Source organism: Lutra lutra, chromosome 5, assembly GCF_902655055.1.
Source record: "Lutra lutra chromosome 5, mLutLut1.2, whole genome shotgun sequence".
Taxonomy (NCBI): Eukaryota; Metazoa; Chordata; class Mammalia; order Carnivora; family Mustelidae; genus Lutra; species Lutra lutra.
This window is the reverse complement of record NC_062282.1, coordinates 158,747,103-158,774,252: the sequence shown is the minus strand read 5'-3', so window position 1 is coordinate 158,774,252 and position 27,150 is coordinate 158,747,103. Positions and strand designations below refer to the sequence as shown.

The 27,150-nt window shown below is 39.3% G+C and overlaps 1 protein-coding gene across 1 annotated transcript; it reads left to right on the top strand.

The window, feature by feature from the left end:
- The first annotated feature begins 2,183 nt into the window (after positions 1 to 2,183).
- LOC125100788 (Golgi phosphoprotein 3-like) lies at positions 2,184 to 4,388 on the top strand. Its single transcript, XM_047731227.1, has one exon. The coding sequence runs from the start codon at positions 2,443 to 2,445 to the stop codon at positions 3,343 to 3,345; it is 903 nt and encodes a 300-aa protein (XP_047587183.1). The 5' UTR covers positions 2,184 to 2,442; the 3' UTR covers positions 3,346 to 4,388.
- Positions 4,389 to 27,150: the final 22,762 nt, after the last annotated feature.

Below are 27,150 nucleotides of genomic sequence, written 5' to 3'. Positions count from 1 at the left end.
CAATCAAAGGTGTGATCATATAATTGCTGCAAGGCTAGTAATAGAAACATGACCGCCATTTGGATGGAAGGAGGATGGAGATTTGAATCGGTTGTAGTATAGCTGATGATACCATGGAGGGGAGGCAGTCTGCTTCAGGACGATACCACAAAGTAATATAATCATCTGGGTGCAAAAGCAGAACTTTTTGAAGTCTGGATAATGAAGAGGTGGTACCTAGATACAATGTTATATTACTCAGCCACCAAAAGACTGACATCTTGTCATTTGTAAGAATGAGGATGGAACCAGAGGGTATTAAAGCTAAAGGAAAGAAGTCAGTCACAGAAACCCAAATGTCATATGATTTCTATCATAAACATAAGAAACAAAACCAATGAACATAGGGGAAGGGGAGAAAAAAATAAAACAAGTTGCATATAGAGAGGGAAGCAAACCATAAGAGACTCAACACTAGGGAACAAACTGAGGTTTGCTGGAGAGGAGGTAGGCTGGGACATGGGGTAACTGGGTTGTGGGCATTACGGATGGCATTTGATGAAATGAGCACCACATATTATATCCAACTGATGCATCACTAAATTGCACCCCCGAAACTAAAAAAAAAAAAAAAAAAAATGTTTTCAGGAGCATTCCATAGCTCTTCCCCACCAGCACAGAGGAAGTTCCCATAAAGTACTTGTTGAATGAGTGAGCTGTCAGATGGAGCCATCTCATCCCTGTGCAGATACACAGTCTCTAGAGCTCAGCGGAGAGAAGAATGAGATCAGAGATGGACTCTCAAAAAACGGGAGCAGATGAGCTTCCCCATGTGGACCATGAAGAGAAGAAGAGCATGTGTCCTGGGAATGGAAACCATCCAAAGGGGCACACAGGAAAAAGCTTGCAGCAGGTGAGTTCAACTTAATTTGTTGTTAAGTTTCTAGTTCCTTAAGGTATAAAGGGAGTTGGAGTATTTGGGATTTTTCAATTTTTTTTTTTTCTTTTGAGTGAGGCTTGGGTGACTATGTATTTCCCCTTTCAGACTTAGGACTAAGGACTGCATTTGCCATATCCCACAGATTTAGAGCAATGTGTCTGCATTCTCATTAGTTTCCATTAATTTTCTTGTGGGTAAGTTCCAGTTTCAATGCATTGTGCTCTGATAATTTGGAGGAAATAATCTCAATCTTTTGGGATCCTGAGTGTCTGCCTTTGGCTCAGGTCATGATCTCTGAGTATTGTAATCAAGCCCTGAGTCGGGGTCCCTGGTCAGTGAGGAGTCTGCTTCTCTTCCTTCTGCCCCTCCACCCTGCTCATGCTCTTTCTCTCTCTCTCTCTCTCTCAAATAAATAAATGAAATGAAATATTAAAAAAAAAACTGGGGCGCCTGGGTGGCTCAGTGGGTTAAAGCCTCTGCCTTTGGCTCAGGTCATGATCCCAGTGTCCTGGGATCAAGCCCTACATCAGGCTCTCTGCTCAGCGGGGAGCCTGCTTCCTCCTCTCTCTCTGCCTGCCTCTCTACCTACTAGTGATCTCTGTCAAATAAATAAATAAAATCTTTAAAAAAAACCAAACTATGAAACCTTTGGTAGATTGGCCAACCATTAAAGAAAAAAGATACTAACAGTACTGTTATATAATATACTAATATTAGAATTACTACTATCAAAAGTTGTGACAAAATATGACTACAAATTCTATAGATACTAGCAGGACAATAAAGGAGTATTATGAATAATTATATGGCTATAAATTTACACTGTTGATGACATTGGAAAAAATCCATAACCCATGCAATCTACCACAGTTTACTCAAAAAAAAAAATAAATAAATAAATAAATAAATAACCTGAATAGTCCTATAAGGGACATTGAGTATATAGTTAAAGCCTTCCCACAAAATAAAACTCAAAGCCCATACAGCAATCACAGGTGAATTCTAAAACAAGAAGGAAGGAAGGAAGGAAGGAAGGAAGGAAGGAAGGAAGGAAGGAAAAGGAAAGGATAAGAAAGGAAAAAAGAAAGAAAGGACGAAAGGAAAAAAAAAAAAAAAAAAAAAAAAAAAAAAAAAAAAAAACTAACCCTACATAAACTGCTTCTTAAACCTAAAGGGAAGAAACAACTCATTCATAGAAGCTTGTATTAATCTGATTACCAGAGGTAGACAAAGACATTATAAGAAAAGAAAACTACAGGCCACCTCCTCCTCCTTCTCGGCTTAGGAGCTCGGGCTGCTTCGGGGCCCGCGGCCGCAGGAGGGAAGAGCTCTTCCTCCGCTTCGCCGGCGCCTGGCCGGCCCGTTTCGCCCCGACCCGTCTCCCCATGACTGCCCCCCGCCCAGCTGCCGACGGACGTCGCCTCGGAGCCGGGATTTAACACGGAAGCCCGGGTCAGGGGCCGCGGGGGGAGGAGGAGGGAGACCCGGTAGGTCCCGTGTCCCTCTCGGCCCGGCGCGGAGTCATGACCTCGCTGACCCAGCGCAGCTCGGGCCTGGTGCAGCGGCGCACCGAGGCCTCCCGCAACGCCGCCGACAAGGAGCGGGTGGCGGGCGGCGGCGGCGGCAGCGGCAGCGGCGAGGACGACGTGCAGAGCCGCCGCGACGAGCAGGACGACGACGACAAGGGCGACTCCAAGGAAACACGGCTGACCCTGATGGAGGAGGTGCTCCTGCTGGGCCTCAAGGACCGAGAGGGTTACACATCATTTTGGAATGACTGTATATCGTCTGGATTACGTGGCTGTATGTTAATTGAATTAGCGCTGAGAGGAAGGTTACAACTAGAGGCTTGTGGAATGAGACGGAAAAGTCTGTTAACAAGAAAGGTGATCTGTAAATCAGACGCTCCAACAGGGGATGTTCTTCTTGATGAAGCTCTAAAGCATGTTAAGGAGACGCAGCTTCCAGAAACGGTTCAGAACTGGATTGAATTACTTAGTGGTGAGACCTGGAATCCATTAAAATTGCATTATCAATTAAGAAATGTGCGGGAACGGTTAGCTAAAAACCTGGTGGAGAAGGGCGTGTTGACAACAGAGAAACAGAACTTCCTACTTTTTGACATGACCACACATCCCCTCACCAACAACAATATTAAGCAGCGCCTCATCAAGAAGGTTCAGGAAGCTGTTCTTGACAAATGGGTGAATGACCCTCACCGCATGGACAAGCGCTTGCTGGCCCTCATTTACTTAGCGCACGCCTCCGATGTCCTGGAGAATGCTTTCGCTCCCCTTCTGGACGAGCAGTATGATTTAGCCACCAAGAGAGTGCGGCAGCTCCTAGACTTAGATCCTGAAGTGGAATGTCTGAAGGCCAACACCAGTGAGGTCCTGTGGGCAGTGGTGGCCGCGTTCACCAAGTGACCGCGCAGAATGAAGTTCCTTTCTCTCATGTAAACCAGTAGTTTTTCTTCTATTGACTTCTGGTTTTCTGCAATTTGTACTTTCCACACTATAATTGGCTTTTGTTTTATGAAGTGGTGGATGGCTTTTTCTTTTTTGTATGTATGCAGGATTCTGCTGGTACGAGAGGCCTTCCTCTTTCTGTTTAAAAAAAAAAGTTTTACTGCCATATTGGCAATCCATTCCTTGTTGCCATTCTCACTGTTAACCTGTTTTGGGTTGCTGGGATGCTTTGACTTTTAGAGTAACTCCAGTCTCCCCACATGCACATCTTTTGGATTACCTCAGGTTGAGTTTTCCCCACATGTGCATGTATATCTAGCATTCTGCCTACAATTCAGACAGAAGTCACAAAAAGGCCTTTAACTCACCAAAGGTAAATATCTGTATCTATTAGGACATTTTATACATAGACCTCAGTTGAGATGTATACTTAGCGAAATTATTTTTAAATTGAAACAACACAGTAAATAATATAAAATGCCCCTTGGATTTTGTTTCCCATGTAAATCTATTGTATTATTACACTTGCTGTAATTTTAACTATTAAATCATAAAGGTCCAATTGTTTCACAGAGCCAATTTGGGATGGGCTGCATTCCAGTTATGCTGTATATAGTTTGAATTAAATATAATTTGCCCCTTCTGGCCACTCTTGCCTCCATCTTAGTATTTTGCAAGATTTAATTAGTTGTACACCTGGTGCCCCTCAGTTGCTTCAGTCAATATTATTTGATGACAAAACAGACCTCTCATCATTGAAGGAAAGAGAGAAGATGTGTCTGATTGGTCCCAAGAGTTTTTGAGCTGTGCCATTCATGGTACTCTTCGCCTATGCATCTCCTTTTGGAATTATTTTTGGTCTCAACTGTTTTTTTATCATTTCTATAGGGAAGAGGCTTGTGACCAGTACTAATCTTGAGTACAGTTTTTTCTTTTTCTGTCCACAGGTAAATTAATGTCTGCTCTTAAATGTCATTTATCTACTCACACTTTCTTAGGGAGAAAAAAAAAATCAGATGTCAATTTTAGCAGATATTGCATGTAAATTGTTAGCAAGTAATGACTACAACTCAGATGATTAAGAATTTTGTAACAGAAAGCTCTGCTATGTTTTAATTTTTATATACAATTATGATGATTAGCACATTGTAAGAATATAAACCTTTGCTTTTTAAAGTTTATTTTTACTATTTCTTTATCACTGTTTATGGTATCAGCATTGGTTTCATAATGTAAATACTATATATTGAACAAATTAAATGTCAAATTTTTTTATTACCATAGTTCATGTTGATAGTGGGGCTTTCAGGTGTTTAGAGATTTTTTTGGTTAACATTCAATGCAAAAGTACTAGATGGTGTATAACTTTAGAGTTGAATTTTAAGGGATTCCTTAATATGTATTCTATCTTTTTATCTGAAGTAATAAATAAACTATGATCTTGAAAGTGCCTGAAAAAAAAAAAAAAGAAAACTACAGACCAGTATCCCTCAGGAATACAGATGCCAAAATTCTAAAAATATGCTTTGGCAAATTGAATTCAACCATACATGAAAAAGGATGTTATATCATGACCGAGTGGGGTTGATCTCAAGAATGCAGGGTTGCTTTAACATTCTAAAACCAATGAGCATATTTTACATATTAATAAATTAAAAATTAAAAAAAATATGGTTATTTCAATTGATGATAGAAAAAAAATCATTTGACAAAATTCAGTATTTGTGATAAACTCAGCAGGCTAGGAATAGAAGGGAATTTCCCCTGTCCTCTTAATATCAAGGGTAGGAGAGTGATGTTTACCATCACCACTTCTTTTCCAGAATGTATTTAGGCTTTGGGAAGAGAAATCAGGAAAAAATGGGAAATAAAGGGAATCTAGATTGGAAAGAGGTAGAACTATCCTTGTTTATAGACAACATGATCATCTGTGTAGAAAATTCAATAGAACAAGCAAAAAAAATCTACTAACAGTAATAAGTGAGTTTTGCAAAGGTTCACGTTAGAAAACATACAAAGAACAACAACCAGCTGTATTTCTGCATACAGGAAACAAACTCTTAAAAAAAAAACTCTGTTTACAAATAGCAGTTAATATGAAATGCTTATGGTAAATATGATAAATTATGTAAAATATGAGTACACCAAAAAAGATAAAACGCTGCTCAGGAAAAATAAAGAAGACCTAAATAATTGAGACATGCATTTTGTTCATGTTGAGTTGGAAGACTCAGAATGATTGAAATATCAGTTCTACCCTGATTGATCTACAGATTCAGAATCCGAGTAATTTGAAAAAACATACAGAGTAGGTTTTCCAATGACATGAGAAATAAATAGCAATTAATAATAGAAAAGCATTGAGAGAGTCCAGAAATTTTTGGAAATTAAAGAGCACAATAAAATAATCATGAGTATAAGAAGAAATTACAGGAAAAGTGATAAACATTTTGAACTAAAAGAAACTGAAAACACAACATATCCGAATTTGTGAAAAATGCAGCTATAACAGTGCTTAGAAAAAACATCTTATGCTAAAGATAAAAGGTTCAAAATCACTAAGTCAAGTTTCTATTTTAAAAAGTTTGGAAAAGAAGAACAAAAACATATAAAATAAGGGGCACATGTGTGGCTCAGTGGGTTAAAGCCTCTGCCTTCGTCTCAGGTCGTGATTCCAGGGTTCTGGGATCGAGCCCCGCATCAGGCTCTCTGCTCAGCAGGGAGCCTGCTTCCTTCTGTCTATCTGCCTGCCTTTCTGCCTACTTGTGATCTCTGTCTGTCAAATAAATAAATGAAATCTTTAAAAAAACATATAAAATAAGTGAAAGGAAGGAAATAACAAAGATAAGAGCAAAAGTCATTAAGAGATTTCTATTTTCGAAGATGGCGGAGAAGTAGCAGGCTGAGACTACTTCAGGTAGTGGGAGATCAGCTAAATAGCTTATCTAAAGATTGCAAACACCTACAAATCCAACGGGAGATTGAAGAGAAGAAGAACAACAATTCCAGAAACAGAAAATCAACCACTTTCTGCAAGGTACGACTGGCAGAGAAGTGAATCCAAAGCGATGGGAAGATAGACCGCAGGGGGAGGGGCCGACTCCCGGCGAGCGGCGGAGCAACGGAGCACAAAATCAGGACTTTTAAAAGTCTGTTCCGCTGAGGGACATCACTCCAGAGGCTTAACCGGGGTAAAGCCCAGGCGGGGTCAGCGTGGCCTCAGGTCCCGCAGGGTCACATTGGGGGTGTCTAAGTGTCACGGAGCTTACTGGTATTAGAACAGGGAAGCCGACTACAGAGACAGAGCCGAGGAGTGACTCTCAGCTCGGGGTTACTGTGAACCGGTCGCACGCTCGGTCAGCTCAGAGTGCGGCCGGAGGCAGAGTAACGGGAGTCATTGGGCACTGTTCTCTGAGGGCGCACTGAGGAGTGGGGCCCCGAGCTCTCGGCTCCTCCGGGCCGGACACCGGGAGGCCGCCATTTTCATTCCCACCCTCCGGACTCTACGGAAAGCGCTCAGGGAACAAAAGCTCCCGAAAGCAAACCCAGCAAACCCGAGCGGATTACTCAACCTGGCCCAGGTAAGGGCGGTGCAACTCCGCCTGGGGCAAAGACGCTTGAGAATCACTACAACAGGCCCCTCCCCCAGAAGATCAGCAAGAAACCCAGCCAGGACCAAGTTCACCTACCAAGGAGTGCAGTTTCAATACCAAGGAGAGCGGTGGAATTCCAGAGGAGAAGAAAGCAAAGCATGGAACTCATCCTTTCTCCCCATGATTCTTTAGCCTTCAGTTAATTTAATTGTTTTTTTTTTTTTCAATTTTTTTTTCACTTCTTCTGCTAAATTTTTTCAACTTTTACCGTTTTCTTTTCTTAATGTTTTTTAAATAGTTTATCTAATATATATATATATATTTTTTTCCTTTTTATATTTTTTATCGGCTTACTTTTTTTAATAGTTTCATTTTTTTTTTTCCTTCTTCTGAACCCCTTTTTATCCCCTTTCTCCCCCCTCATGATTTGGGATCTCTTCTGATTTGGCTAAAGCATATTTTCCTGGGGTTGTTGCCACCCTTTTAGTATTTTACTTGCTCCTTCATATACTCATATCTGGACAAAATGACAAGGCGAAAAAATTCACAACAAAAAAAAGAACAAGAAGCAGTCCCAAAGGCTAGGGACCTAATCAATACAGACATTGGTAATATGTCAGATATAGAGTTCAGAATGACGATTCTCAAGGCTCTAGCCGGGCTTGAAAAAGGCATGGAAGATATTAAAGCAACCCTCTCGGGAGATATAAAAGCCCTTTCTGGAGAAATAAAAGAACTAAAATCTAACCAAGTTGAAATCAAAAAAGCTATTAATGAGGTGCAATAAAAAATGGAGGCTCTCACTGCTAGGATAAATGAGGCAGAAGAAAGAATTAGCGATATAGAAGACCAAATGATAGAGAATAAAGAAGCTGAGCAAAAGAGGGACAAACAGCTACTGGACCACGAGGGGAGAATTCGAGAGATAAGTGACACCATAAGACGAAACAACATTAGAATAATTGGGATTCCAGAAGAAGAGGAAACGGAGAGGGGAGCAGAAGGTATATTGGAGAGAATTATTGGAAAGTATTTCCCCAATATGGCAAAGGGAACAAGCATCAAAATCCAGGAGGTTCAGAGAACCCCCCTCAAAATCAATAAGAATAGATCCACACCCCGTCACCTAATAGTAAAATTGACAAGTCTTAGTGACAAAGAAAAGATTCTGAAAGCAGCCCGGGAAAAGAAGTCTGTAACGTACAATGGTAAAAATATAGATTGGTGTTTTCCAGAGTGGTTGCACCAGCTTGCATTCCCACCAACAGTGTAGGAGGGTTCCCCTTTCTCCGCATCCTCGCCAGCATCTGTCATTTCCTGACTTGTTAATTTTAGCCATTCTGACTGGTGTGAGGTGATATCTCATGGTGGTTTTGATTTGTATTTCCCTGATGCCGAGTGATATGGAGCACTTTTTCATGTGTCTGTTGGCCATCTGGATGTCTTCTTTGCAGAAATGTCTGTTCATGTCCTCTGCCCATTTCTTGATTGGATTGTTTGTTCTTTGGGTGTTGAGTTTGCTAAGTTCTTTATAGATTTTGGACACTAGCCCTTTATCTGATATGTCATTTGCAAATATCTTCTCCCATTCTGCCAGTTGTCTTTTGGTTTTGATCACTGTTTCCTTTGCTGTGCAAAAGCTTTTGATCTTGATAAAATCCCAAAAGTTCATTTTTGCCCTTGCTTCCCTTGCTTTTGGCGATGTTCCTAGGAAGATGTTGCTGCGGCTGAGGTTGAAGAGGTTGCTGCCTGTGTTCTCCTCAAGGATTTGGATGGATTCCTTTCTCACATTGAGATCCTTCATCCATTTTGAGTCTATTTTCGTGTGTGGTGTAAGGAAATGATCCAATTTCATTTTTCTGCATGTGGCTGTCCAATTTTCCCAACACCATTTATTGAAGAGGCTGTCTTTTTCCATTGGACATTCTTTCCTGCTTTGTCGAAGATGAGTTGACCATAGAGTTGAGGGTCTATTTCTGGGCTCTCTATTCTGTTCCATTGATCTATGTGTCTGTTTTTGTGCCAGTACCATGCTGTCTTGATGATGACAGCTTTGTAATAGAGCTTGAAGTCCGGAATTGTGATGCCACCAACTTTGGCTTTCTTTTTCAATATTCCTTTGGCTATTCGAGGTCTTTTCTGGTTCCATATGAATTTTAGGATTATTTGTTCCATTTCTTTGAAAAAAAATGGATGGTACTTTGATAGGAATTGCATTGAATGTGTAGATTGCTTTAGGTAGCATAGACATTTTCACAATATTTATTCTTCCAATCCAGGAGCATGGAACATTTTTCCACTTCTTTGTGTCTTCCTCAATTTCTTTCATGAGTACTTTATAGTTTTCTGTGTATAGATTCTTAGTCTCTTTGGTTAGGTTTATTCCTAGGTATCTTATAGTTTTGGGTGCAATTGTAAATGGGATGGACTCCTTAATTTCTCTTTCTTCTGTCTTGTTGTTGGTGTAGAGGAATGCCACTGATTTCTGTGCATTGATTTTATATCCTGACACTTTACTGAATTCCTGCACAAGTTCTAGCAGTTTTGGAGTGGAGTCTTTTGGGTTTTCCACATATAGTATCATATCATCTGCAAAGAGTGATAGTTTGACGTCTTCTTTGCCAATTTGGATGCCTTTAATTTCCTTTTGTTGTCTGATTGCTGAGGCTAGGACTTCTAGTACTATGTTGAATAGCAGTGGTGATAACGGACATCCCTGCCGTGTTCCTGACCTTAGCGGAAAAGGTTTCAGTTTTTCTCCATTGAGAATGAAATTTGAGGTAGGTTTTTCATAGATGGCTTTGATAATATTGAGGTATGTGCCCTCTATCCCTACACTTTGATGAGATTCCTCAAAATGTTGAAAATAGAACTACCCTATGACCCAGCAATTGCACTGCTGGGTATTTACCCTAAAGATACAAACGTAGTGATCCAAAGGGGCACGTGCACCCGAATGTTTATAGCAGCAATGTCTACAATAGCCAAACTATGGAAAGAACCTAGATGTCCATCAACAGACGAATGCATAAAGAAGATGTGGTATATATACACAATGGAATACTATGCAGCCATCAAAAGAAATGAAACTTTGCCATTTGCGACGACGTGGATGGAACTAGAGGGTATCATGCTTAGCGAAATAAGTCAATCGGAGAAAGACAACTATCATATGATTTCCCTGATATGACGGATAGGAGATGCAACATGGGGGGTTAAGGGGGTAGGAGAAGATTAAATGAAACAAGATGGAATTGGGAGGGAGACAAACCATAAGTGACTTTTAATGTCACAAAACAACCTGAGGGTTGATGGGGGGGGGGGGGGGGGGGGGGGGGGTGGGTTTATGGACACTGGGGAGGGTATGTGCTATGGTGAGTGATGTGAAGTGTGTAAACCTGGTGATCCACAGACCTGTACCCCTGGGGATAAAAATATATTATATGTTTATAAAAAATAAAATTAATTAAAAAAATAAAAAAAATATATTAGATTGGCAGCAGACTTATCCACAGAGACATGGCAGGCCAGAAAGAGCTGGCATGATATATTAAGTGTACTAAATGAGAAAAACATGCAGCCAAGAATACTATAAGCAGCTAGGCTATCATTGAAAATAGAAGGAGAGATTAAAAGCTTCCAACAAACAAAAACTGGAAGAATTTGCAAATACCAAACCAGCTCTACAGGAAATATTGAAAGGGATCCTCTAAGCAAAGAGAGACCCTAAAAGTAGTAGATCAGAAAGAAACAGAGACAATATACAATAACAGTCACCTTACAGGCAATACAATGGCACTAAATTCATATCTCCCAATACTTACCCTGAATGTGAATGGGCTAAATGCCCCAATCAAGAGACACAGGGTATCAGAATGGATAAAAAAACAAAAACCATCTATATGTTGCCTACAAGAAACTCATCTTAAACCTGAAGACACCTCCAGGTTTAAAGTGAGGAGGTGGAAAAGAATTTATCATCCTAATGGACATCAGAAGAAAGCAGGAGTGGCAATCCTTATAGCAGATCAATTAGATTTTAAGCCAAAGACTATAATAAGAGATGAAGAAGGACACTATATCATACTCAAAGGAACTGTCCAACAGGAAGATCTAACAATTTTAAATATCTATGCCCCTAACGTGGGAGCAGCCAACTATATAAACCAATTAATAACAAAATCAAAGAAACACATCGACAAGAATACAATAATAGTAGGGGATTTTAACACTCCCCTCACTGAAATGGACAGGTCATCCAAGCAAAAGATCAACAAGGAAATCAAGGCCTTAAATGACACACTGGACCAGATGGACATCACAGATATATTCAGAACAATTCATCCCAAAGCAACAGAATACACCTTCTTCTCTAGTGCACATGGAACATTCTCCAGAATAGATCACATTCTTGGTCCTAAATCAAGTCTCAACTGGTATCAAAAGATTGGGATCATTCCCTGCATATTTTCAGACCACAATGCTCTAAAGCTAGAACTCAATCACAAGAGGAAATTTGGAAAGAACCCAAATACATGGAGACTAAACAGCATCCTTCTAAATAATGAATGGGTCAACCAGGAAATTAAAGAAGAATTGAAAAAATTTATGGAAACAAATGATAATGAAAACACAACGGTTCAGAATCTGTGGGACACAACAAAGGCAGTCCTGAGAGGAAAATATTTAGTGGTACAAGCCTTTCTCAAGAAACAAGAAAGGTCTCAGGTACACAACCTAACCCTACACCTAAAGGAGCTGGAGAAAGAACAAGAAAGAAACACTAAACCCAGCAGGAAAAGAGAAATCATAAAGATCAGAGCAGAAATCAATGAAATAGAAACCAAAAAAACAATAGAACAAATCAACGAAACTAGGAGCTGGTTCTTTGAAACAATTAATAAGATTGATAAACCCCTGGCCAGACTTATCAAAAGGAAAAGAGAAAGGACCCAAATAAATAAAATCATGAATGAAAGAGGAGAGATCACAACGAACACCAAAGAAATACAGACAATTCTAAGGACATACTATGAGCAACTCTATGCCAACAAAATTGACAATCTGGAAGAAATGGATGCATTCCTAGAGACATATAAACTACTACAACTGAACCAGGAAGAAATGGAAAGCCTGAACAGACCCATAACCAGTAAGGAGATTGAAACAGTCATCAAAAATCTCCAAACAAACAAAGCCCAGGGCCAGATGGCTTCCCGGGGGAATTCTACCAAACATTTAAAGAAGAACTAATTCCTATTCTCCTGAAACTGTTCCAAACAATAGAAATAGAAGGAAAACTCCAAACTCATTTTATGAGGCCAGCATCACCTTGTTCCCCAAACCAGACAAGGATCCCATCAAAAAAGAGAACAACAGACCAATATCCTTGATGAACACAGATGCAAAAATTCTCGCCAAAATACTAGCCAATAGGATTCAACAGTACATTAAAAGGATTATTCACCACGACCAAGTGGGATTTATTCCAGGGCTGCAAGGTTGGTTCAACATCCGCAAATCAATCAACGTGATACAACACATTAATAAAAGAAAGAACAAGAATCATATGATACTCTCCATAGATGCTGAAAAAGCATTTGACAACGTACAGCATCCCTTCCTGATCAAAACTCTTCAAAGTGTAGGGATAGAGGGCACATACCTCAATAGTATCAAAGCCATCTATGAAAAACTCACTGCAAATATCATTCTCAATGGAGAAAAACTGAACGCTTTTCCACTAAGGTCAGGAACACGGCAGGGATGTCCGTTATCACCACTGCTATTCAACATAGTACTAGAAGTCCTAGCTTCAGCAATCAGACAACAAAAGGAAATTAAAGGCATGCAAATCGGCAAAGAAGACGTCAAACTATCACTCTTTGCAGATGATATGATACTATATGTGGAAAACCCAAAAGACTCCACTCCAAAACTGCTAGAACTTGTGCAGGAATTCAGTAAAGTGTCAGGATATAAAATCAATGCACAGAAATCAGTGGCATTCCTCTACACCAACAACAAGACAGAAGAAAGAGAAATTAAGGAGTCCATCCCATTTACAATTGCACCCAAAACTATAAGATACCTAGGAATAAACCTAACCAAAGAGACTAAGAATCTATACACAGAAAACTATAAAGTACTCATGAAAGAAATTGAGGAAGACACAAAGAAGTGGAAAAATGTTCCATGCTCCTGGATTGGAAGAATAAATATTGTGAAAATGTCTATGCTACCTAAAGCAATCTACACATTCAATGCAATTCCTATCAAAGTACCATCCATTTTTTTTTTCAAAGAAATGGAACAAATAATCCTAAAATTCATATGGAACCAGAAAAGACCTCGAATAGCCAAAGGAATATTGAAAAAGAAAGCCAAAGTTGGTGGCATCACAATTCCGGACTTCAAGCTCTATTACAAAGCTGTCATCATCAAGACAGCATGGTACTGGCACAAAAACAGACACATAGATCAATGGAACAGAATAGAGAGCCCAGAAATAGACCCTCAACTCTATGGTCAACTCATCTTCGACAAAGCAGGAAAGAATGTCCAATGGAAAAAGACAGCCTCTTCAATAAATGGTGTTGGGAAAATTGGACAGCCACATGCAGAAAAATGAAATTGGATCATTTCCTTACACCACACACGAAAATAGACTCAAAATGGATGAAGGATCTCAATGTGAGAAAGGAATCCATCCAAATCCTTGAGGAGAACACAGGCAGCAACCTCTTCAACCTCAGCCGCAGCAACATCTTCCTAGGAACATCGCCAAAAGCAAGGGAAGCAAGGGCAAAAATGAACTTTTGGGATTTTATCAAGATCAAAAGCTTTTGCACAGCAAAGGAAACAGTGATCAAAACCAAAAGACAACTGGCAGAATGGGAGAAGATATTTGCAAATGACATATCAGATAAAGGCTAGTGTCCAAAATCTATAAAGAACTTAGCAAACTCAACACCCAAAGAACAAACAATCCAATCAAGAAATGGGCAGAGGACATGAACAGACATTTCTGCAAAGAAGACATCCAGATGGCCAACAGACACATGAAAAAGTGCTCCATATCACTCGGCATCAGGGAAATACAAATCAAAACCACCATGAGATATCACCTCACACCAGTCAGAATGGATAAATTAACAAGTCAGGTAATGACAGATGCTGGCGAGGATGCGGAGAAAGGGGAACCCTCCTACACTGTTGGTGGGAATGCAAGCTGGTGCAGCCACTCTGGAAAACAGCATGGAGGTTCCTCAAAATGTTGAAAATAGAACTACCCTATGACCCTGCAATTGCACTGCTGGGTATTTACCTAAAGATACAAACGTGGTGATCCGAAGGGGCACGTGCACCCAAATGTTTATAGCAGCAATGTCTACAATAGCCAAACTATGGAAAGAACCTAGATGTCCATCAACAGACGAATGGATAAAGAAGATGTGGTATATATACACAATGGAATACTATGCAGCCATCAAAAGAAATGAAATCTTGCCATTTGCAACGACGTGGATGGAACTAGAGGGTATCATGCTTAGCAATAAGTCAATTGGAGAAAGACAACTATCATATGATCTCCCTGATATGAGGGAGAGGAGATGCAATATGGGGGGTTAAGGGGGTAGGAGAAGAATAAATGTAACAAGATGGGATTGGGAGGGAGACAAACCATAAGTGACTCTTAATCTCACAAAACAAACTGAGGGTTGATGGGAGGAGGAGGGTTGGGAGAGGTGGGGTGGGGTTATGGATATTGGGGAGGGTATGTGCTATGGTGAGTGCTGTGAAGTGTGTAAACCTGGGGATTCACAGACCTGTACCCCTGGGGATAGAAATATATGTTTATAAAAAATAAAATAAAATAAAAAGATTTCTATTTTCAAAAATGCTAGAAAGACTTATACAACTACCAAAAAAAGTAAAGGAAAGAAAGAGAAATGCAGAAAGAAAGGAAGAAAGAAAGAAAGAAAGAAAGCTAGCAAACAAGCAGAAGAAAGGAAGGAAGGAGAGACAGAAAGGAAGGAAGAGGCAACCATTTCAGAACTGTACAACAAAGCACAGAACAGTGATCCCTAGAAGAAAAGAAACAAGTGAGGTGAGCTCTAAGATTGCCCTAGATCACTGTGTAGATTCTACTCCACAGTTTGGGGAAGAGGAAGCAAAACAGAGCCCAGCTTGAGGAGACAGTTAAGAATTCAAGGAGGCCAGAGTAGCTAAAATTCACAAAGTAGAGTAACCAATGAGGAAAGAGCTATCCAGACGCAGGGCTCAGAAACCTGCTAAGGGTGCTGCTCAAGTTTTCATCTGACAGCTGACCAATGCATGCATGTGAGGAAGTGTGCCCAGGCCAGGGACATAACTGCCAGGGAAAAAGCAGGTAGAACTAATATTGGGGTGGAAATAGTTCATGTTCCTAATGGCCAAAGTGGAGAAACTTCATTAGTAAAAGGGGCATTGAGTGAAAGATGATGTGATTGTGAATTCAGAAAAGTCCTAATGACACTACTAAAAAATGCTACTGGAACTAAGAGTACATTTAATAAAGTTGCCAGATACAATCACTATGTGATTGTTCTATATATTAGCAGTGAACAATGGAATTAAAAATTTTTAAGCTGTACCACTTATATTAACATGAAACAATTATCCAATGATAAATGTGACAAAATATATATTACACTGAAAACTGTAAAATATTGTCAAGAGGAATAAAAGCAGACTGAAATAAATGATGAAATATTGTGTTCATGCACGGCAAGTCTCAATATTCCTAAAACATCAACGTTATTCACATTGATGTTAATAAAATATGGTTATCATGATAATCCAAGCAACATTCTTTTTTTTTTTTTATTTGACAGAGAGAGAGAGATCACAAGTAGGCAGAGAGACAGGCAGAGAGAGAGAGAGAGAGAGGAGGAAGCAGGCTTCCTGCCGAGCAGAGAGCCCGATGCGGGGCTCGATCCCAGGACCCCGGGATCATGACCCGAGCCGAAGGCAGAGGCTTTAACCCACTGAGCCACCCAGGCGCCCCTCCAAGCAACATTCTTACAGAAATTGTCAAACTGATTAAAACATTTCTAAGGAAGCTTATAGAACCTAATGCCAAAATGATTTTGAAAAGTAAGAACAAATTTGGACTCTGACCACCTGATTTAGAAACATATTTTAATGTCACAGTTATCAAGAAAGTGAGATACTAGCATGAAGAACAGAGTGTCCAGAACTGGACACACACTTTTACAGCCAAATGAATATGTAACAATGGTGCAGAGACAATTAAGAGGGACAGAAAAATATTTTCAGAAACAGCATTGAAACAACTGGAGAGCCATATGCAGTGTAAGTATCAACACTGATCTCATATGAGATACAAAAATGAACACAAAATGGATCAGAGCCCTACATGTAAAATCAGAAACGATAACAATTCTACCATAAGGCACAAAAAGAGGTGTTGACCTTGGGTCTAGGAAAAAAAAAAAAAAAAAACTAATAGTAGATGGAATACACAAAAGTATAAAGGAAATAAAATGACAGATTTCATCATTTAAAATGTGTCTCTTGGAAAGACATTGTGAATCTAATGAAAAGCAAGCTACATACTAGATAAAAATTTTCACAAAACACGTGGCTCAGTAAGGGATTTCTATTTAGAACTACACTGCCAACTAATTTTCTGATAAGAGGGAGAAACCTGTTACACTGTTGGTGGGAATGTAAGCTGGTACAGCCACTCTGGAATACAGTTGGAGGTTCCTCATGATGTTTAAAAAAGGCTACCCTATGGACCTAGCAATTGCACTACTAGGTATTGACCCCAAAGACACAGATGTAGTGAAAAGAAGGGGTACATGCACCTCAATGTTCATAGCCACAATGTCCATGAAAGCCAAACTGTGGAAAGAGCCAAGATGTCCTACAACAGACGAATGGATAAAGAAGTTATGGTTCATATATACAATGGAATATTACTCAGAATCAGAAAGGATGAATACCCACCATTTGTACTGATGTGGATGGAACTGGAGGCGATTATGCTAAGTGAAATAAGTCAGTCAGAGAAAGCCATTTATCAAAAGTTTTCACTCATATGTGGAACCTAAGGAATGGGCAGAGGGCAATAGGGGGAGTTAGGAAAAACTGAAGAGAGATGAAATCAGAGAGGTAGAAAACCCATGAAAGACTGTGAACTCTGGGATACAAACCAAGGGTTACACAAGGGAGGAGGATGGGGGGGATGGGTGATGAGTATTAAGGAGGGCATGTGTGGTGATGAGCACTGGTTGTGATACACAACTAATGAATTGCTGAATACTATACCAAAAACTAATAAGTCACCATATGTTGGTTAACTGAACATAATAAAAATAATTAATTTATTTAAATTAATTCCAGTTAATTGGAAATGTAAATTTCCAATGGTTTGTGGCTACCATAATGGGCAGCATAGATCCAGAATTTATAAAGAATAATTAATATTCAGCAGTAAGACAAAAAGAAAACAAGAAAATAAAAACAACAACAACAACAACAACAAAACCTCAAAATGAACACGTGATGTGGATTGATGTGGATTGACAATTTACCAAAGATGATATATGGATGCCAAATAAACCCAAGAAAAGATGCTCAACTTCATTAGTCATCAGGAAAATAAAATCAAATCCACAAAGGGGTATAACGCACATACACGAAAGACTAAAATTTTTCAGAGATGACCATACAACATGTTGGTGAAGATGTGGATCCATGACTTTCATATACTGCTACTAGGAATATGAAATGGTGAAAACACTTTGGCAGATTCTTAATATATCTACCATACAGCCCAGGCATCCTAGGTCTTGGTACTTATCAAAATATAAAAAAAAAACATATGAAGTAAAAGTACACACAAATGCTGTGCATGAATGTACAAAGCAGCTTTATTTTTTATCTTGAAATTGTTGAAAGCCCTACCAGTAGGTAAAAGGGATAAGCAAATTGTGGTATACCCATGCTGTAGAATACTGCTCAGCAATAAAAAGTAACATGGCATATTTTATGAAATTCTCAGAAATGCAAACTAACCTCAAGTGACCCCATACACATCACTGATGATCTGAGGACAAGTTGTTAGGGCAGCAGGAAAGAATGAATCAAAAAGGCACATGAGTAAACTTTTGGAGGTTATGAAAATGTTCATTATTTTTATTGTAGTTGTAGGTTCATGGACATAATGCATAAAAATTCATCAAACTGCATACTTTAAATATGAGTACTTTACTGTCCATAATTATACTAAATAAATCCTTAAAAAAACAAAGAAAAAAGATTAATGAAATAAAAAATAAACACACAACAGGGAAAATCAACAAAACCAAAAGCTAGTTCTTTGAAAAGATGAATGAAACTGATGCATCTGTAGACTGATCTAGGAAGAGAAAGAATTCAGAAATTACTACTACTAAAAATAAAAGAAATAACTAAAATGACAGTTCCTACATATAATAAACACTTAAAAATATCATGAATACCTTTGTAGTGATTAAGTTGACAACTACAATGAAGTGTACACATTCCTTGAAATAAACTAGTTACCAACACTAACTCAAGAGGGAGTGTTTTTTGTTGAAGAATTAAAATCATAATTTAAAACCTTTCCAGAAAAGAAACCGCTCAAGCCCTAGATCACTTTTCTAGTCAATTCAATGAAGCATTATAGGAGGAAATAGTGGCTTTCCCTTATACACACTTCTGGAAGGAGGAGGGAACATCACCCACCTCAGTTTATGAATCCATCATTATCCTGGTGCCAAGACCACACAAAGACAGGACAGGAAAACTGCAGCCCTATCTCTAATGTGTATGGACTAAAAATACTTAATAAACACACACATAACCCCACTCTAACTGTAAGAAAACATCAGAAAAACCCAAATGAAGGACATTCTACTAAATGCCTCAAAGTTTCAAGTTCATCAAAAATGAGAAAGGTCTCGGGCGCCTGGGTGGCTCAGTGGGTTAAGCCGCTGCCTTCGGCTCAGGTCATGATCTCAGGGTCCTGGGATCGAGTCCCGCATCGGGTTCTCTGCTCGGCAGAGATCCTGCTTCCCTCTCTCTCTCTCTCTCTGCCTGCCTCTCCATCTGCTTGTGATCTCTCTCTGTCAAATAAATAAATAAAAAAATCTTAAAAAAAAATGAGAAAGGTCTGAATAGCTGTCATACTCTATAGGAGTTTAAGGAAGATATAATGACTGAATCTATATTGTATTTGGGATGAGATCTGGGATAGAAAAAGGACATTAGGTAAAAATCTGGTAAGTTCAGACTTCAGTCTATAACAATGAATTGATGCTCATTCATTAGCTGTGACAATTGTATTATGGTATTTTAAGATGTTTAAAAGGTACACTTGGGACCCCTGGGTGGCTCAGTAGGTTAAAGCCTCTGCCTTCAGCTAAGGTCATGATCCCAGGGCTCTGGGATCCAGCCCAGCATCAGGCTTTCTTCTCAGCAGGGAGACTGCTTCCCTTTCTCTTTGCCTGCCCTCTGACTGCCTGTGATCTCTCTCTGTCAAGTAAATAAACAAAATCTTTAAAAATAAATAAATAAAAGGTACACTGGTTGATGGCACTCAGAAACTCTGTAAATGTCTTGCAACTTCCCTGTAAATCTGAATCTATTCTAAAATAAACGTTTATTTAAAAAGATCACTGTAATTACTTTATTAAGACTAAAAAAACAGGGACGCCTGGGTGGATCAGTGGGCCAAGCCTCTGCCTTTGGCTCAGGTCATGGTCCCAGGGTCCTGGGATTGAGTCCCACACCTGGTTCTCTGCTCAGCAAGGAGCCTTCTTCCCCCTCTTTCTCCTCCTGCCTCTCTGCCTACTTGTGATATCTCTTTCTGTCAAATAAAAATATAAAATCTTTAAAAAAAAGACTAAAAAAAAAAAGCAACAACAACATATGATCATTTCAAAGTTGCAAGAGAAGTATTTGACAAAATTCAACACCCATACCTGAGAAAACACTACAAAACTAAAAAGACAATTCCTCAATTTAATACTGGACATCTACAAAAAGACACTATAGCTAGCTAACATCGTATGTTATGCTGGAATACTATTTTCCTGCCTAAACTGAGAAACCAAAAATATTAAGTCTGTTCACATCAATTCTATGAAACAATATACCAGAGGTTCTAAGAGTACAGGAACACTTCCTATATGCTCCAGTAATTTAACTCTGTGGCATTTACTCAAAAGAGTGAAAACAGAAAAGCCTTGCATACAAACATTCACTTCAGTTTCCTTCATAATAGCCCTAAAGGGCAAACAACTCAAATGTCTATTGACAGGCAAATGAAGAAGCTAACTGTGGTTTATCCACCAATGGCATACTGCTTGTAAATAAAAAGGAACAAACTTCTGATGTGTGTAACATGGAAGAATCTCAGACACATTCTACTGAGTCAAAGTCAAGGGTGACTGAGAAGAAAAACAAAACAAAACAAAAAACAAATCAGACAAAAAAAAAGATATTTCCACTTGATAAAAGATAGAACTATCCTGAGCTTTATGGACCTCACAATATAGGTTTCAAACTAATCAATCAATTAAGAAGAAGAAATTGACATGCACACAACTGAAGTGGAAAACAATACACAGATCTCTTAGTGAATGACAGAAGAAGAGGACAAAATATTAGGATGGGACTGATGATTCACATAACTGGTAACATCTTTTTCAACATACTCATCATACTTCCGAATATCTGATTTTACAAAAAGTCGCAAAGAAAAGTCAGAAATCATATACCATACAATCATATTCTCTGGCATAGGCCAGAAACTTAGATGTTAACATTAAAAATTACAGTAAAAAGTGAAAATAAACCCAAGAACTACAAAATGCAATATACAAGATTTCAACTTCCCTACTTTATACTAGAAAATACCCAGAGCTAAGTAATTAATTCCATTAAACAATGTAAATTTTTAACCTCTTTAAGTTGGAGATAAAAGTAGCTGAATAATTTCAGAGCCATTCTATAATTTCATTTAAGTGATGATCTCTCATCTGTCATGTGTAAATACATCAGACGGAATCTAGTGGCCACAAAGAGATTATAATAGTAATAATGCAGTTTCATAAACCTAGCTTCTAAAAATGTTATTTATCATATGAGAGAGGAAATCCTCAAAATTGAAATGATTTTATTGAGATAGTATATAGTACGTTGGGTAAGGTCACAAAATGTAAGATCATAGAGAAACTGAGTGATTTGGAGGGGAGTGGGTGGGGGAGTGGGAGGGTGGGCATCTTGGGTGAGGATGGTGGAGCATGGTGAGTATGGTGCTCACCCCTCATGAGCAGGGCACATATTCCATGGAGCGCTGGGTGTGGTGCATAAACAATGAATAAACAATGAACCTTGGAAACGTGAAAAAAATAAAATTAAATTAAGATGTTAATACATATACATATACATATGTACGTATACACACAAACACACACACACACACACATAAATATGTAACTAGGAGCCTGGTAAATGGTAAGCATTCAATTTAAAATGTAGCCTTTATTAGTATTGCTAATACAAACACTTTGTCCTATACCATTAGAATTCACCATGTTGAAAATTTGCTCAAATGGCCAATATGGTAATGTCACTATACTTATCCAGTCTTCAAAAGCTAGAAACTTCATTCTTAATTCTTTCTTTCTAACATCCACATCTAATTCTCCCTCTCTACAGTTTTCCCCTTCAGCATGCTAGCTCTTCAATAACATTTGCTTGAATTTTTTTCAAATGTCTCCTAAATAGCCTACCTGCCTGGACCATCTCTCTTCCAATCAATTCTTTGATAAAGCAGTCTTTCTAAAAACAAAAATTAAATCACATGATTAACTCTGATTTTCTTAGCTTATAGCTCTACTCTCTAGAAATCCAAAGTCCTGACCTGACAAAGGTGAATCCCAATCTGGTCTTTGTTTTGCTATCCTCATCACCTGTCACTCTTTCCTAAGAACTTTGAGCATTTGAATAGTGCCCTATGTCACCTGTTCCCTCTGCTAAAAGGCTCCTACTAATCCATCAAACCCCAGCATAGACAGTAACATCTCTAGAACACTTTCCCTCAAGGCCTAAGGCATTGGCTTTGTTGTTTTATTTCTACCTGCATGATAGCACATTTAGTCTATTAAAGTAATTTATTTCTGCCCTCTTTTCCTTAGCTACGTGATTGTGAGCTCCCTGAAGGCTAATATAGAAAAACTCTTATCTAGTAATGTGCTTCCCTCATGGTGGGCTCTTTGAATAAATTAATGACATTTTTGTAGGAAAATGCTAGATGTCAGAAATAAAACATATACATTGTTACAACTACCAAAAGCTGAGCATATTTATTCCTTAACTCCATTCCTCATGTAAAGAGTTAAAGCAAACCCATAGAATTGTATTTATCTTTAATACATTTGCATACATGATCTATAAATACAGTAAGTAGGGAATATTTCTACCATGCACAGCTTCATACATGGTGCTTGTGATTCAATCATAAAATTATGTACATAAACTTTAAAGCCAACTGACAGAAAAAGGTATCAAGACAGATATCCATGAATACAGACCAAAATTTCATTTTTACCCCTTGTATTTTTTAGATTTTCTAAAATGAACATATTTAACTTTCTAACAACTATGTATTGAAAGAACAAATAAGAAAATAAATACTCTGGAAAGCCATGGTTATCCAAAAGTTTAAGATGATTAAATCTCTTAATTATAGAGAATGTATCTCAGAAATCTGCTGAAGACTATGCTTGTAGAAATTAATTTTTCCCCCAAAAGAGAAGGGTTAGTGTCAATGAAGGAGGAAAAAAGCAACCAAAACCAAAGATACACAATTGCAAAATGAAGTGGACAACTGAAGCTTGGTTGGTCTTCAATTATCCAGAGGTTTCTGGCTCAGGTGCTTTGGGGGACCTGACAAGCCTCAAATTAGTGCCACAGCGCTGTGCTTAATTTGTGTATATATGCACATAATATTAAGAATACTGTTTGATGGGGCACCTGGGTGGCTCAGTGGGTTAAAGCCTCTGCCTTCAGCTCAGGTCATGATCCCGGGGTCCTGGGATCGAGCCCCGCATCGGGGTCTCTGCTTGTCAGGGAGCCTGCTTCCTCCTCTCTCTCTCTCTCTCTGCCTGCCTCTCTGCCTACTTATGATCTCTGTCTGTCAAATAAATAAATAAAATATTAAAAAAAAAAGAATACTGTTTGGCGTGGAGACAAGATGGTGGGGAAGTAGGAGATGGCGCCTTTTCAACCTGTACCCTAAAGTGAGCTGATTACCTACAAAAGAACTCCAATCACCCATGAAATCAGCCTGAGATCAGAATTATTCACTTCTGGATCTCTACAGGGGCAGAAGACACCAGTGGGCAGGTAAAGTGGAGTGGGAACATCGGACTGATATCAGAAGATAAACAAAAGGGGGAGGGAGCCACCAAAGGCAAATGATTGGAAAGTAATACCCCTAATACAAGAGTGCCCTGCATCTGGGGACCAGCATTAACTTGGAGACTGGTTGAAAGCACTCCAAAAGGGCAAAAGATCACGGGGGGAAATTGTGGGAATCAAGGAGCTAGGGACAGGGGCTTAAGTCCCCGGACCCAGGACAGCCTCCCCTGGCGCTGAGCCAGAGAGAGTACAGCGGAGAAACCAGGTATTGGTCCCTGAGCCGCCAGTGTGCCCAAGATTGCGTGGGGTCTGGCTCCTATGAGGGGCTGGGAGCCATGCCAGATGGCAGAACGTCGAGCCCTGCTACAGAGGCTGAGACATGCACGCCCCTTACACTCCCCTGAGAGAGGTGCACAAAGGCCCACCCAGCGCTCTTAGACTGGCCGCATTGTTTCAGAGCCTGAGACGCCTGACCCAAACTCTCCCAAGAGAGGTGCAGGAAGGCCCAGTCTGGTGCTTTCGGACCTGCACCCCACTCTCAGAGCCTGAGACACCTGCACGACCCACAGCCTCCCCTGAGAGAGGTGCACTCAAGCCCAGTGCTCTTAGACCCAGAAAGACCAGGCACTCCCAGCCCGGCCCAGTGGGAAAATCTCAGTGTGCGATCACTGTGTGGAACCTCTCTGGCAGTCTGGAGCTGCCCAGACAGCCTCTGCTGCTGTGGTTTTGGGTACAAGCAGAAGATCCTGCGTCCCCAGGGACCAAGACTTGGAACCTGCTCTGCCAGTGGACAAGGGGGAATTTATATGGGCTCTGCAACACCCACAGAAGAGCAGATTCAGGCTTCTCTCTGAGAGAGAGGTCAGGGTGCAGTTTGCTTTCCTCTAAACCTACAAAAGCCATCAAAAGCAGTCAAGGCGAGAGGAAAAAAAAAAGTGAACAAACATAAAAACCTCCAGAGAACAAAAGCCTGAAAAAAACAGTTTCCTCAGAGCCCACACCCTTGGGGGTTGGGGCAGACTTAACTCAGTGAACATCATTGACTGACTGAAAACACACATGGCAGGCCCCTCCCCCAGAAAACCAACGGGGGGGGGGGTAAAAATAAAAGACTACAAGAGAACCACCACCACTACTTCATAGGACAACTTTTTTTTAATTTGTTCCCACTATTCTGGCTCATTTTTTTTTATATAGATAATTTTTAACCTATTTACCATCACAGCGAGCTGTCCAGTACATCAAATTCCATAATAACCTTCTAACCTGAAATTTTTGATACATACACCTGTGTTTTTCTTTTGCATTTCTATTTTTTTAATTTTTTTAAATTTTAGTTTAGTTTAGTCTAGTTTATTCCTTTTTTATTTTTATTTTCTAATATTCATATAGAGTTAAACTTCAATGTAATCCCCTTTCCCCAATCAATACTACCCCTATAGGTAAACCAATTTTTAATCTCCCTTTAGCCTAGGAAAGTTGAGTCCTTTAACAAAGATATCAAGATACATCCAGGAAGAATAAAAACAACCTTCCTCACCCACACTGAGAATTTATAATCACTCTCCTATCTTTTTCTTCCACCAGTGTTTCTGTGTTTGTCCTGATAGTATATAAATCTTACACTTGGGGTTCTTTTTGACGAGGTTCTTCCTATATTTGCATATATATATTTTATTCTCTTGTCATATACTTTTATCAGTCTTTTTGTTTGTCTGTTTTTGTTTGTATACTTCATGAATCTTACCTTGGGGCCCATTTGGGCTGAACCTTCTCTGTAATCTTCCCTTTCTTTCCTGTCTCTCTCTTTCTAAATTTTTTTCTTTTTCTTTTCTTTTTTCTCTCATTTGGGTGGAGAATCCTGATTGCTCAGAAGTGTTCCAGGGTGCAGCTTGACTGTAACACGGTCGATACATCCAGCAACATCTGTTCAGTCATCTCTCACCAAAATGACTAGGAGGAGGAATGCCCAACAGAAGAAAAATACAGAGGATGGACCTTCTACAACAGAGCTAATGGCTATCAACATAGACAATATGTCTGAAAGAGATATCAGGCTAACAATTATCCAGGCAATAGCTAGGTTGGAGAAAGCCATGGATGACCAAATGGAATTGATTAGGGCTGAACTGAAAACGACCAGAGATGATGTTCACAATGTTAGGGAAGAGCTGAAAGCTACCAGGGATGAGGTCCACAAGGCTCTCAATGAGTTCCAATCTTATCTACATCTCTCAAAGCTAGAGTAACTGAGACAGAAGATATAATTAGTGATCTGGAGGACAAATAGATGGAGAGAAAGGTTCAGGAGGATGCCAGGAACATCAGCTTTGAAGCCACGAAAACAGAATCAGGGAAATAAATGATGCCATGAAAACGTTCCAATGTCAGAATTATTGGAATCCCTGGAGGGGAGGAGAAAGAAAGAAGTCTAGCAGATATAGTGGAATAAGTTCTTCATGAAAATTTCCCAATCTCACGAATGGAACCAGCGTTCATGTACTAAAGGCCGAACGGTCTCCATCCAAGATTATAGATTCCAAAAAAAAAAAAAAAAAAAAAAAAAAAAAAATTCAAGGCACCTGATAATCAAATTGAGGAATCATAATTGTAGATATAAACTCTTGAAAGCCGCTAGGACAAAGAGGCTCCTTACTTACAGAGGAAAAACCATCAGAATAACGTTGGACCTGTCCACAGAGACCTGGCAAGCCAGAAAGGGCTGGCAAGATATATTCAGGGCACTAAATGAGAAGAACATGCAGCCAAGAATACTTTATCCAGCAAGACTGACATTCAAAATGGATGGAGAGATAAAGAGTTTCCAAGACTGGCAAGGCTTAAAAGACTATGCCACAACCGAGCCGACACTGCAGGAATATTAAGGGGGGTTCTATAAAAGAGGAAAAATCCTAAGAATAGCATTGAACAGAAATATAGAGACAATCTACACAAAGAAAGACTACAAAGGTAACACGATGTCAATAAAGAGCGATCTATCAATAATCACTCTCAATGTGAATGGCCTAAAAGCACCCATAAAATGTCACAGGGTTGCAGATTGGATTAAAACGACAGGACCATCCATATGTTTTCTACAAGAGGCCCATTTTGAACCTAAGGATACACCCAGACTGAAAGTGAAGGGATGGAGAAGCATCTTTCATGCCAATGGGCATCAAAATAAGGCCAGTGTAGTGATTCTCATATCAGATAAATTAGATTTTAAACCAAAGACCGTAGTCAGAGATACAGAAGGACATTACATAATTCTTAAAGGGTCTACCCACCAAGATGATCTAACAATTGTAAATATCTATGCCCCCAATATGGGAGCAGATAATTACATAAGAAAACTGTTAATCAAGATAAAGAGTCATATTGAAATGAATACATTAATAATAGGAGATCTTAAAACATCTCTCTCAGAAACAGACAAATCAACGAAGCAGAAAATCAATAAAGAAGCAAGAGCATTGAATGACACATTGGACCAGATGGACCTCATAGATATATACAGAACATTCCACCCTAAAACAACAGAATACTCATTCTTCTCAAGTGCACACTGAATTTTCTCAAGAATAGACCACATACAGGGTCACAAATCAGGACTCAACCGATACCAAAGACTGAGATGATTCCCTGCATATTCTCAGATCACAATGCTTTCAAACTGGAGCTCAATCACAAGGAAAAGTTCAGA